A 13271-nucleotide genomic window follows, 5' to 3' on the forward strand; every position below is an offset into this window, starting at 1 on the left:
ATCGCACAGGAAATATGATCGTGGTTATGGCCTAGGCAGAAAAAGACACAAATCATGTTAATCTTTATGTGGAATATATCTTCTGCACCGACACTTGCCCTTCCTAGCTGACATGTTACCTCAACCACAACAGTAGCGTACAAATACAATAAGAAAAACAACCACAGAGCACTTATCTGGATCGGAATTCACAACTATGCTGACAAATGACCAGAGATGATGTTCTGACTGTCAGTAGAAAATTTCAGAGGTTTGGTATGTGCCAACGTCCGCTTTATACCAGACGTCTCCTTATGACAGACATTGGACTAGTTCTATGTGCAACATCACACATACCTCACAGTAGCTTTAGGATTTTGTACACTGGCCGGCAGTTTGAGTCAGCTGGCAGCAGACTCCCTCATGTTATGAATACTGCAACATATGAATAGGACATGTGCAACATATGAATAAGACATGCCATGACACCCAAAATTCTGAGGTACTCCCTCGCAATGACCTAAGATTGAATGGAAAATCCTAGCAATAGATATAGATACAGATGTAGCTTTTCTTGTGAAAAAGCTTTTTGAACTAAGGTATCCAGCTGACGTTCAATGAACACAATCCTGTGTGAAAGTCGAAAAAGACTTTGGAATCTTCTCTTGGAATCCCAGCTTTTGTAAGGGATCTGTCACCCAAGTGAGAGATTTTTGACACTTTTAAAAAAGACTCTGCAAAGATAAGCAAGTCATCCAAACAAATATGAAAAAAATGTGGATATCATATAGACTGAAATCAGTTATAAATGGAACAGGGCACTATGTGAACACACTTGGTTCGCTGGATAGCCCAAAGGGTAAGGCAGAGAACGGATATGTTTAGGTTTATCTGGATTACATTAACAAACGCCCGTGCTAAGCAGCTTTTAAATCTAGTGTTACCAGGAAACTTAAATGAAAGAAGAAGGGGACAAAAGTTGTGAAGTGATGGAATTTAGAACTTGGGTATTACCATGAATTGGTCTCCAAGAATTTTCCTTTGTTGGCACCAAAAACATCCTTGAATAAAAACCTTTTTCCAAACTGGGAAGGATGAACTGGTTTTTATCACTCCATGAGACAACTTATGTTGAAGGACAGGTGGAACCAGAGGAGTCTGGTCTGACAGAATAAGAATTACCCCCTGGAAAGGAAGAATTTCCTCCCATTGCCAACCTGTAACCTCGATGAATGAGTTTCAAAACTCACTGGTCTGAAACTAACTGCTTTCTCAGAGTTCAGAACTGGAGATTCAGACTTACTGGAAGGAAAAAGGGGCTACTGGGGGGGTGGGGATACAAAGTCACTTGAATAGTCATTCTGACTTGTTGGACTGTCTGTTTTTTTTTTGGGGGGGGGGCTCCTTTATTCTTTTTGGAATCCCCTTGCCATTTCTTCTTAAATGTCTGTTTACCAGCATTTTTCCAAGAAGGTTTACTATGTTTCTTATCAAAACTGGATGAGGAGTTAATGAATCCCTTAGAAAATTTGGAAAAGGAGGGCTGAAAAATCTTAAAAGATTTCCTGTATTAGCTTACCTAGCTTAGAAATGAAGCACTGTGAGCACCCTGAAGTTTAGCTAGCCTAAACCATCAGATAGTGGACAGGATCCAACTATTCAGTCAAAACAACTAGAAATATATGAAAAAAATAAGGCTTTTAAGCTATTCGCACTAAGCTAAAACACCAAGCAGTAGTAACTATGGGTGTTACTACTGCTTAGTGTTTTAGCTTAGCTCAAATAACTCAAAAGGCTATTCTTTCATATTTTTTTCTAGTTGTATTAGCTTACCTCTCCCATCATACTTTCTGATAACTTCTGCAGCAGAGGGACAAAAAAATAAATCTCTATCCAACAAAGAATTTAAACTCTCATTTTTCACATAATTTAAGAGGTTCTAACACAGCCAGGCAAACCTCCTCAAAACAGTACTAGTGACCACATCCCTGGAAGAAGTATTAACACAGTCATATATATACACACTTTAAACAATAAGTTATGACCTGTAAAAATGGAAGAAAAAAACATTTAAAGCAAATTCTTCCTCACAAGAAGAAACTGCAAACAAAACATTCCTCATACTTTCACAATTAGTCAGAATAAAACTTAACACAGGAGACTGACAATTCAAAATTCTGAAAATCAAAGTTGCAGAAGCATACATTTTTCCCATACTTCTCTATTATTTCCCATCATTATCAGAAAGTGTAGGACTGGAATTGAAGTTTAACAGCAGCAGGATTAACTAAAGCTATACCTGCTGGGTCAGGTTTGGGATGATTCTGTAAAAATTTAAACGATGGAGGAACTTTATACAATACTCATATCTGCATTATTAAGTGCAGCAGGTTGACTATCAGGAAAATTAGAGGTAGTGACACATCCTCCAAAGCGGACACTACTTGAGGAATGCGTGAAGCTTCTGGAAATTCCATTTGTAACAGCTCACAGTACTTCTGAGGGACTGAGAAACCTCGGTGTTCTCCCACTGAAAACACTGGCACATTCTGGAAATAGTTTCAAGAGAAAGATCCCCCCCAGGAGAATCAGAAGGTACTGTCCTCTTCTCTGAATCAGAAATATGAGGAGAAAATCCTCCATCTGTCCCTTCATCTTCCTGACCAGATTCAGAATCTTGAATCTCTTCAGGAAAAGAGGCATCCCATTTTCTTTTACCAGAAGCCACCTTAAAAGAAGATATACAGCCTGAATTAGACCCTGAGCCAGATGTAATAAACTACCCCTGTTTACACAAATTTGAGGAGGAGCAGCTACAACTTCAGTTTTCTGATTCATTTTGACAGGAATAATGGGGTCAACACAGTTAGCAGCAGCAGCTTCCCTAAGGATGGGCACAACATTCTGACTTAACAAGGAAGCCTTCCCTGTTCCCTCTACAAGGACTAACAAGCATGGCTCTCTCTTGCCCACTGAGGAGACCCAGACAGCCACAGGGAATGTGGCTAGACCCTAGTTTATAGTGGCTGTAGGGGCTACACCACTGGGATCAGTGGTAAAAGATAAGTGGTCTGAGGAATGAGCTTTGGCCACAGCAAAATCACCTACCTGTGTCAGAGGGAAAATGCTAGCCTATTGTGGTGGCAAAAGTTGTTTTTCTAACTTTGTGTGTGTGGCTGGAAAAACTGACTGTGGGACCAGCAGTTTGTTCCAAGGTCAAGCCAAAAATGGTCCTTGGTCCCTGGTTCCCAGTGAAAACAAGCAGCATAAGTTGGCAAAAATTTGAAGTTGTTAAAAAGTCACTTCCCCCTATAAACTCACAATAAAAAGCACTTTAATAAAATTTGCCATCCTTAACAGTAAAATAAACAAATATTCCACAGGAAAAAAAAGTTTTTCAACAACTTTTAATTACGTTTAAAATGACAGGAAAAAAGTTAAGTCTCATGATAGTCCATTAAAACACAAACACCAAGATTTAAAAACTTTTCTAAGCAGGAAAGCACATTTGCTCAATAACTTTTAAAAGTGAAATGTTTTACCTAAACAGAACTTATCTGCCCATCAAAAGAACAGCGCAAGCCAACTTTCAATCCTTGGAAGCCCACAGAAGAGTACTCTTGAGCAACAGGAAAGCTCTGAAGGGCATGGCATTCAAACTTGTGATTTTAGGCAGCTCAATTTGCGCTGCCTACAGTGTGAACATGTGGAAGGTAACCTGAAGCTTTGGAAGCTGGTTGGCGGTTATATTCTTGGCACAACATAACCCACATAGCTAAGGCTACTGCAGCAATGGTCAATATGATGAACATCAATTTGTCACAGTACTCACTAGGGAGAACAACATCTTGGATATTGTCCTTACTAACATGGAAGCAACTTGCATCATCCCTTGTACATCTTCATTACTTATCAGATATGACCATAAAGCCATCACCTTTGAAATAAAACTGAAACCAGAGATCCTTTCAACCCAAGGTAACTTTAAAAATTTCTCCAAGACAAAAACTACCTGCTCCCCAACTGATATACTTGCAAGCTTCAAATCACAACCAAACCCAGTTAACTCATCTGAAGATGCAGAAACGTACACCACCACACTATACTAGCATGTAAACAGTTGTGAAGATGCAGCTGTACCCTGCAGGAAAAAGCACAGGGCAAACCCCAGGAACAAACTCACATGGTGGAACCATTATATAAACAGGAAGATAATTTTGACCAAAACTAAGAGCATTTCCCAGAATGACAGAACAGTCATCACTGAAATAAACAAACCCAGGAGCTTAAAATCCAGCAAAGCCAAGTTGGAGACTAAAATAGCTATCCTAGCCAAAGGCAATCACAAGGCCTTTTCAGTTATGTTCATAATTCAAAAGAACAGAGCAGCAACGCACAGATCTGAATACGAACAATGTAACCTATACTGTGGTTGAAGATGCAGCAAACCTAAGGTCGATAAATCAACAAGGCAAACTGCATCATAAATACTCAGTCTAGAAATCTAAACAACTTCTGCATCATCAACAGAATGGTTTGGAAGGGCAGGCACATCTCTCAAAGGATACCGATCCTCTGGAGCAGATTCCCCATCCACATAAATCAAAGCTCATCCCTGCCCATATTCAGCAGCAGCTTGTATCTATGGATGAGAAACAGAAAATTTATTCCAGGACTGTGTCCTGTACTACTAATGGACACAAGCAGCTCCCAAGTGCTTTGTCCCCTGTATGGGTCCCCCTCCAATTATCTACGGTACGATCACAGTTAATCTCATTATGGGCAATATATAAATACCAACGACCGGATAGGTTAATTTCAGCACCAAAAAGGAAACTGGAGAGGCTTAAAATACCCTACAAGGGCAGTTAACCTTCTTATCTATGAACCTATGAGCTATACACTTGACTATAAATTGTATCCTTTTTCATTTCTTTTTGTTGCTTTTTATTAGAATTTAAATGTATTTAGCGGTTTAACTGCCTGACTGACTACTGGAGTCAGTGTCATTTAATGTACTGAAATCTGCTGTGGGTTAGAGAAAACACATGTATCCACTACAAGCTGTTTATCCCCCTAATGCATTACCAAGGGAATGAACACCCTGTAGTGGACAAGTGTTTATCCACTGTTGCATCCCCAGAATACAGGACCATATATAGGACCACATGATTCAGAATCAGGAAGGGCTTGGACAGCTGCTCAGCATGCAGTAAAAACAAACACAAACTTAATAAACTCAATAAATACTACTGCAGTAAAGAAACTGAAGTAAACAAAAAAGTATGTTTTAGAAACAGAAAATTCTCTTACAGGACAAGACAATTACTGCAAAAAAGAAAAAGAACAAAAATTATAAACAAAAAATTTAATATATTACGTTTAAAAGTTATTAGCCTGTGGAGATTAAATTTGTTAATAAATTGTTCTGCAGCACAGAATTAGCACAAATGCACCATATGTCTGTAAGTAATGATTTTGTAGAGTATTCTCCCTGTAGTAGCAAAGGTTTCCTGTAGCATATGCTACAGAAAGCACTGTTAGGAGATACAGTAAACTCTCAGTTAAGTGGAATTCAAGCAACCAGTACTCTCAAACTGGCAAAAAACTATTGAAGAAATACAGTACAATTTTCATGTGATGCACTTTGTCTCCCCCCCCCCTGCAGAAACATACATTTGTTGAGTTTTAAAAAGGAAGACAGGAATAAATCCACCCCCACCAATCTGAGAACAAGTTAAACCAAACAAACAGTATAGGGTACAGTATTAGTCAGACCTATTTTTAATACCAACTCTCAAGCAACCAGAAAGTAGTTATCCAGCATCTACCAATACCCATGGGTGCCAGTTAACGGAGAGTTTACTCTATATAAAAAAAAAAAAAAAAAAAAAAATAAAAAAATATATATATATATATATATATATATATATATATTACATTACTTCTAAGAACACACTTTATCTAAAAAGTATGGAAGAAATTATATCTGCATAGCAATGCACATACAAGTAATAAAAAAAAAAAGAAAAAAAAAGGCAAATGCTTATTTGAAATGCATGTTTTGCTTATAAATTCATTACACTTCCATACAGCCATCTAAAAAGTTGGACCTTCATTTGCTATGCAGATTCTGACTCCATGAACTTATTTAGCCAAATATGAAGTTTAGTTTTCCTTACGTAAAATCTGAACAATTAAAGAAGATATTTCTGAAAACTAATATGATACAAGGAAGAAACTGCAGATGTACAGGAACTCACCAGAACACAATCTTTGTAAAGAATCACTGTTGTAGCAAAAAATGTCTACATATGGGAATCTTGACAAAACTTACCAACTCCCAGAGATCTCCCTATGCAAAGGCACAGGACTACATACCCTCCCCCTCACAAAGAAATGCACACTGGAATCCCACAGCAATAAGGGTACTGGCTTTTTGCATCATCTGAACTTCCCCTTCCCAGTAAACAAAGTGGAAATCACGTCCCATATAAGGAAAAGCAGACTTTTTATCAAAATATTCTCATGGCATACCCTTGTAGTATCCCACCATGAACTGCTAGACTTTACAATAGGAAACTGAAAAGGGGTTATCTTACGGGGGAATATTAGTGAAACTTGTACTGCAAGTGATCCTACTCAGACAGCAACTGTTATGTGGAGGTCTTGTACAACTCTGTTATGTTATTTGTATGGATCATTCCGGCAATTTATGTACTTCATTACATTGAGGAAACAGATTCTCACCGCTCTCCCCAAAACTCAGAGGGGGGTATTGTACATGTGGTTGCCACCAGATGCCCTCTTAGAAGACAGATCAATGCCCTGAACTTTGCCATGAAAAGGTGGGTGGATCAACAACGGTCTGATGACCACTTGGTCACCCTGCCAATGGTCTGGGACAGTATCTGTTATGTCCAACAGAAGCAGAATTCTTTCCTCTTTGCTCAGGGGTTCTAGACAGAATACTGGGAAGCAGATGCACTCTTTCAGGAATAATTACATTAGTTTTGGTGTGAGGACATGTTTTCTTCTGAGGCTAACCATTTCACAATTAAAGATCATGAATGGTTCAGCTGGTATCAAGGCAGACATTACCACCAAGAAGACAGTTTTCCAAGACAAAATCTGAATGGCACTGAAGCTACAGGCTCATACAAGTCAAAAGTCAGTTGCCTGAGGAAAATAATTTAGGCTTAGTCTCTTGGCAAGGTGGGTGCTTCCCAAATTGTGTGATGACCAGTTGGCCATCTCAGCAGCAGTCTGGGAAAGTACCTGCCTAATGATGTCTACTGAAGTGAAGGCACCTTTAAAAATGATTTGCTCTCCTTACTTTACACAAAGGCCATGAACAACAAAATTGGTACTCTCAAAAGCAGAAAATGAACATTTCTCTTAAGAACTGCTTAATCTGGATTACCAAGATGGCTGGACATTGACCAGCAGCTTAACTTCAACTTTCCTAGTGTAAAAAGGAAACTGAGAAATAAGTAAAAGTAACACTCCGTTATTGGCTAGTAAGGCAAAAAAGAAATGCTACAGAACCTGAAATAAAACCAACCAGAAAAGGTGAAGAAAAAACACTGTCTGGGAAGATTCCTGCAGCTGTACAGCAAAAAGCATTTCAAGCTTTAACTTTGGTACAGGAGATGGCTTCCAGTAATTTAGAAGAAAAAATCAAAGTACTCATAGTTGATTAAAATAAATGAAACAATGAAGAAATATATCAACTCAAATAACTAATGGCTGGAAAAAAATAAAAGAAGTAACCATTCAGGTGAACTGTTAAAACTGCAAAAATCAGAGGATGAAATGAAGAAAAGGCTGCTTGAGTAGGAGACTTCTCAATAAGAGCCATTTCAAAAAATGGTAGAGAAGACAGCGCACTCAGAAAACCTGAGATTTTCTTCTGTACCACAGAAACTAGAAATAACAGACTAGTCATTTTATGAAAGCACAAACAAGCAAACTGAAATGGTATTCCACAGCATGACTTGTTAACTGAAAAGGCACACAGTGTATGCTCCAATCCTGGCCATGGTTGAGAAAGCAATCAAGACCTGTATTAGTAAATATGCAAATCATACCAGGAGGAGTTGATCCTGACAAAAATGAGCAGAAGAGGAAAGTATTAAAATCTGGAGACAGCACAGTTTTTGAAATGATTACTCCCTGTACAACAAGCACAAAAGAAGCAAATTCATCCTGGCAGTCAGGTAATGATGAGGGACAGGTGTGAGATTCAAGCTACTGTACCATCTGTCTTCAGAATGTTTTACCCGAAGGATCAGACAAATTTTATCTGCAAAACAGGCTGAGGAGAAAATAGTTTATCCAACAAAAAGTGAGTCAGCAAACAGAAGAGGATGTTGCTTCTCATTCTTCTGACAATAACATTCATACACGGATGTTGATAGGAAAGCCTTTTCCAATGTTCCACAGAAGGAAAATGTTTGACAGAGAAAAAAAAAAAAACACATGCGTTGAAAGAACGACTCAGGAGTACCTTGCACTTAAACTAGAGTCTGGTGTTGGAAGAAGAAAGTGAAAAGGAAGACGAACAACATTGACCTTGGTAAACAATAGGCTATAAAGCATTGCTTACATTTGTGAAATATAGCTTTGCAAGAAAATGTGGCTGAGAAAGACTGGGCTTTAACTGACTGTTGAACTTGTGGGAGACTGTAAACTATATACACCACTTTCTGTCATTAATGTTTAGGACACACAGGGGAAAAAATAAGTAAAACAATTGTCATAAGTATCTGTATAAAATATTTCTTGATATAAACCATGTTCTACACAACAGAGCAATTTTGATCAGTTAATAATCTGGGATATTTTAACTGTGGGAGTCTCTTTGGTGACTGTGATATGCGTTAAAGACATTAAAGTAAACAAGTAATTTTTAGTTGCAAGAAATATATGTTTTACAGTATAGCAAGAGAAAAAAAGCTGTACAAAAACAAGTTTAATGTTAATATCCTATAATCTTGGGCTGCCTGGGTAGGGTGTAAAAAGTGAACTGATTACATTATTACATTACATTATATTATATCATATTATATATCATAGTATATGTAGAATTAAGATTTTTCCCTTATTTTTACAAAGGTGAATGTCTAAATTAATACCCCTGGCTTAAGTTATAAACCAAGCATCTTATGTAAGTAACAGTCTTGAAAAACATGACAAATTGATGAAATCAATGTAAAATGGTAAGCTCCTCATATCTGAAAAGATGCCAACTTTTTTTCCCCATTAGCAAAAGTTCAGTGGGAGTCAAGACATCTGCAGCTAAAGGCAGTTGTACTTTTTTGTTCTGAGTGAAATTTACAAAAATTCATTGCGGACTACTTTTGCATAGATACCAGCTGTCTGCAGATGTGAGCAATTAATCTTGAGATTTCTGAGCATTCTTTGCTAAGGGAAATGCAACATTTAAAAAGTAATTCAGTAAAAAAAAAAATACTGAAATTATGCAAAAAGAATATGAGATAGCAGCCTCCCTAGCAGCCTTAACACTCTCATGCATTTAATAGAACACTGGCCATCTTTAAATAAAACTGAATAGTGTACTGCACTTTGTCTTGCGGCTTAAAAAGCATACAAGTGGTTTTTCACATCTGGGAGGAGAACAGAAATAATAAAAGAACACACAGGAATCACTAAATAGTAACACAGGCTGTAGCAAGAACATCAGCATGGGTAACGTGAATTTTAGGTTAGCTAATAATTGTGGGTTATAGCTGTCAACTGGAGGCAATTGTTGCATCATGAGGGTTAAATGTCATTTTATGAGCATGGTTTGAGTGATTGCTCCAAGTTAACATGGGATGGGGTGTTCTGAAAATGTATTGACATTTTTTGTTTGAGTGTTTTCATTAAAATAAAAAAAGTATTGAAAAATGTGACAGTCTCAAATGGAGATGGGAAGAAAACTGTATAAATGATCAGCATGTCAAATATTTCTGTGTCTGTCTGTGTGCATGCACATATAACAAAAATTGAAACACATTCAAAACATTACTGTCATGCACAATAGAGGAGCGAACAGCTTTTTATCATAATGGCTACACTATCCATGTTATCTTGGAATGTAAATGGACTTGCAGGTATAAAACAAGGAAACAGTACTGAATTATATTAAAAAATGTAGAATGAAAATAAATACTGCAGGTGACAAATTTGGAAAGAAGACACATTTGGGAAGAATGCCAGGCACCCAGAATTACTGCAGCACAGGTTAAAGCTGCATTGTCCAAGGCCAAGAATACAGCTTCCATGGGGACCTGACAATATCCCTGGATGTGTTCTACATGAACTACAAAGTGAACTGGCACCACATCTGTGTGCCCTGTTCAATCAAGTCTCACCTCAGGCTTTGTCCCTACCAAATGGCGCATTGCTACAATCATCCCTCTCCATAAAAGGGGCAGCGACTACAGACTCTGGGAATTATAGTCCCATTAGCCTGACGAGTCTGATATGTAAGGCTATGGAGCGCATCATCATGGACCTAATTAAAAAAGGATATAGGGAATCTTCAAATTCTAGTACCCACGCAATTTGGTTTTGTGAAAGGTAGATCATGCCTGCTCAACCTGGTTGACTTCTTTGAGTCACTCACCAGAGCTGTGGATGACGGTAAGGCAGTTCATACTGCCTACCTCGCTCTGCCCAAGGCCTCTGATACCATTCCCCAACTCAGGAATTATTGATAAACTCAACAAACTGGGCATCAACCCCTATATCATTAGGTGGGTTGCAAATTGGCTCACAGATAGAACCCACAGTGTGAAAGTAGTGGACTCCAAGTCAGATTGCTGACCAGTCATGAGTGGAGTCTCACAGGGATTGGTCCTGGGTCTGCTCCTGATTACTTCTCAGAAGTTCAGGCCAATATGGAGGGACTTCGGATGACCAAGTTCGCAGACTACTGCAAGCTGGCAGCCATTATTAACTCCCAAAATGATGCAGAAATCCTACTGAAAGGATTTACTGAGAATGATGACTGGTGTCGAAACCATGGCATTAAGCTTAATGCCAAAAAATGCATCATCCCCTTTGGGAAAAACTCAGTTCCCACTAATTACCACATTGATGGGAGCCCACTGAAGGTGTTATATAAGAGACCTGGGGACACAGGTTGACAGCAACCTCTCTCCTTTGACCACCACAATGCCACTTTGGTCAGAAAGTCCTTCTATGTGGCACATCTCATTACCAAGGGTTTTGCATCTCGGAAGAAAAAGTTAATCTCTCTCTACTCTTTCCTCATTAGACCAATCATCGAGTATAATGCCTCATTTGGCATGTACCTCACTATACACATGCAACAGCTGGAAAGGCTACAAAAGTACCTCATGAAGAGGATCCTAGGCCTTAAACACATGTACATGGACAGACTCAAAAAAACTCCAGCTATTCTCTGTCTCATATCGTCTTCTAAGAGGCAATCTCTGCTTGACTTACAAAGCCATGTCTGACCCAGCTCTGTTAGAAATGCTATATCTAAAGAAATCCCAATCCCTCCGCACCATATGTTCCAGAGACCTCAACTGCATTACTACAATAAACAGAACATGATGGAGGGTCAGGTTCATAACCCAGAGACTGCCCATGCTCCGTTATAAACTTCCCATACATGTCAAGTAGAGCACCTCAATAGCCCTCTTCAAGAGAAATCTTGATGAGAGGACGGAAAATAGAAAGTTCACCCCTGGGATCACTCCAGTGGCTCTACTTGATAGAGGCACTGGGAACCAATGTTGGGCAGCACAATGCCAGGGCACTTCTACAGGCTAGGCTTGTAAACACTGCAGGGCCATTAGCCTAGTACACACCTATGAACCTATGAAAACTGTACCACTTCATTGTGGACAGCAATTGTGCAATGTTTGATCTGTCCCCACCCTAAGTCAATATGGGCTAGTTTCAAAGCTGGGTGCTCAGCATATTAGTGCTAGTAAACCTTGACAGGTATAAAAGACAAAACATTACAGAGACTTGTACTTGAAAAAAAATCAGGAAGAGCATCTTCAAATCCCTGAAGCAATGACTCGTTAAACAAAGTCACTAATGTGTGATGTGGTTTGAGTGGTCACAGTAGCAATCTCAAACTAGCCAAATCAAGTTTACTTCACACCTTGGTCAGTGCTACACACAGCAAATAATTCAATCTACATTCCTGCAATGGATAAAAAAGAAAAAGAAAGGCTGTTTTTTTATTCTTAGTAACCAAGCACCTGTTGCTGCAAAATAAATGCAAAAATGATATTTCTCTACTTACCTCGACTCTTTGTTTATGAGTTTTGGATGCTTTCTTTAGTATTCTTTCCATTTTCTGTGAGAAAGGAATTTTTATATTTTTTAGTTAAAAAAAATCACATCATGTAGTGTTTCTAAACCGCTCCATAACAAAAATCTGTTTACTACTACTATGTACAAAAACATACATACAGATTATCATACATAGAATATGGGGCATTGCTGATACTTTGCCACATATATTACAGTTAAGCTACAAGAACTGAAATGTCCATTAATAAATATGGAGGTATTGTTTAACCTATATCGGTCACCTGTTTCCAATATAAACAAACAAAAGGTGCAAATTCTGCACTTAAAATTCCCTTTACTTCACTTCTATGTTTGTACCTATTACTGGCATAAGCAGCAGTCTCCAATATATTCTTGAAAAATTGATCCTTTTATAGACCATCTTAGGCATTATACTCACCCTTTGTCCTGTATTATAATCATATTTCAAAATCTCCCAGTTGTTTTGTATTATTTCCACTATATTAGAGGTGTCCAGGTTGAATGTTGTAATAAAGCTCAGGGAGTAGTCGTTTTCCTTACGACCTTCCCTATTCTGCAAACTAACACTCAACCCTTCACCTCCTACTAAGATTGGTTTATAATGACCAATATTACGTTTATGTTTAACTTCTTCACTTATTTTATTTAAGATTTCTTGTGGATACCCTCTCTTATAAAACTGTTTAATAAAGGACAATTCATTAATAAATTCACTTTCTATGGTGACCATCCTGGCAGCCTGTAACATTTGCCTTTTTACAATTTATTTTTTCTGATGGGCCGGGTGCTAGCTGTTGTATTCCAAATAGGAATTGGAGAAAGTGGGCTTCCTATAAATGGCCAACTTCAATTTTTTATCTTTTTTGTTGAATGTCAGAGTCACATTTAAATGTGAAATATGTGTTTCACTATAATTATGTGTAAATTTCAAAAAATTTACTGTATTGAAAAATTCACATATTCAA

At 38.1% G+C, this 13271-nt stretch overlaps 1 protein-coding gene across 1 annotated transcript in view; it reads right to left on the reverse strand.

Annotated features, from left to right (window-relative positions):
• The window catches only part of FAM32A (family with sequence similarity 32 member A), a 127982-nt gene that overhangs the window by 82096 nt on the left and 32615 nt on the right, over positions 1-13271 (reverse strand). The window contains exon 3 of the mRNA XM_044090738.1: positions 12275-12328. Coding sequence (XP_043946673.1) covers positions 12275-12328 — 54 coding nt within the window. The remainder of the gene's footprint in view (positions 1-12274; positions 12329-13271) is intronic.

The sequence above is a fragment of the Protopterus annectens genome, chromosome 13.part0, assembly GCF_019279795.1.
Source record: "Protopterus annectens isolate FY-2018-M chromosome 13.part0, PAN1.0, whole genome shotgun sequence".
In the NCBI taxonomy this organism is placed as follows: domain Eukaryota; kingdom Metazoa; phylum Chordata; order Ceratodontiformes; family Protopteridae; genus Protopterus; species Protopterus annectens.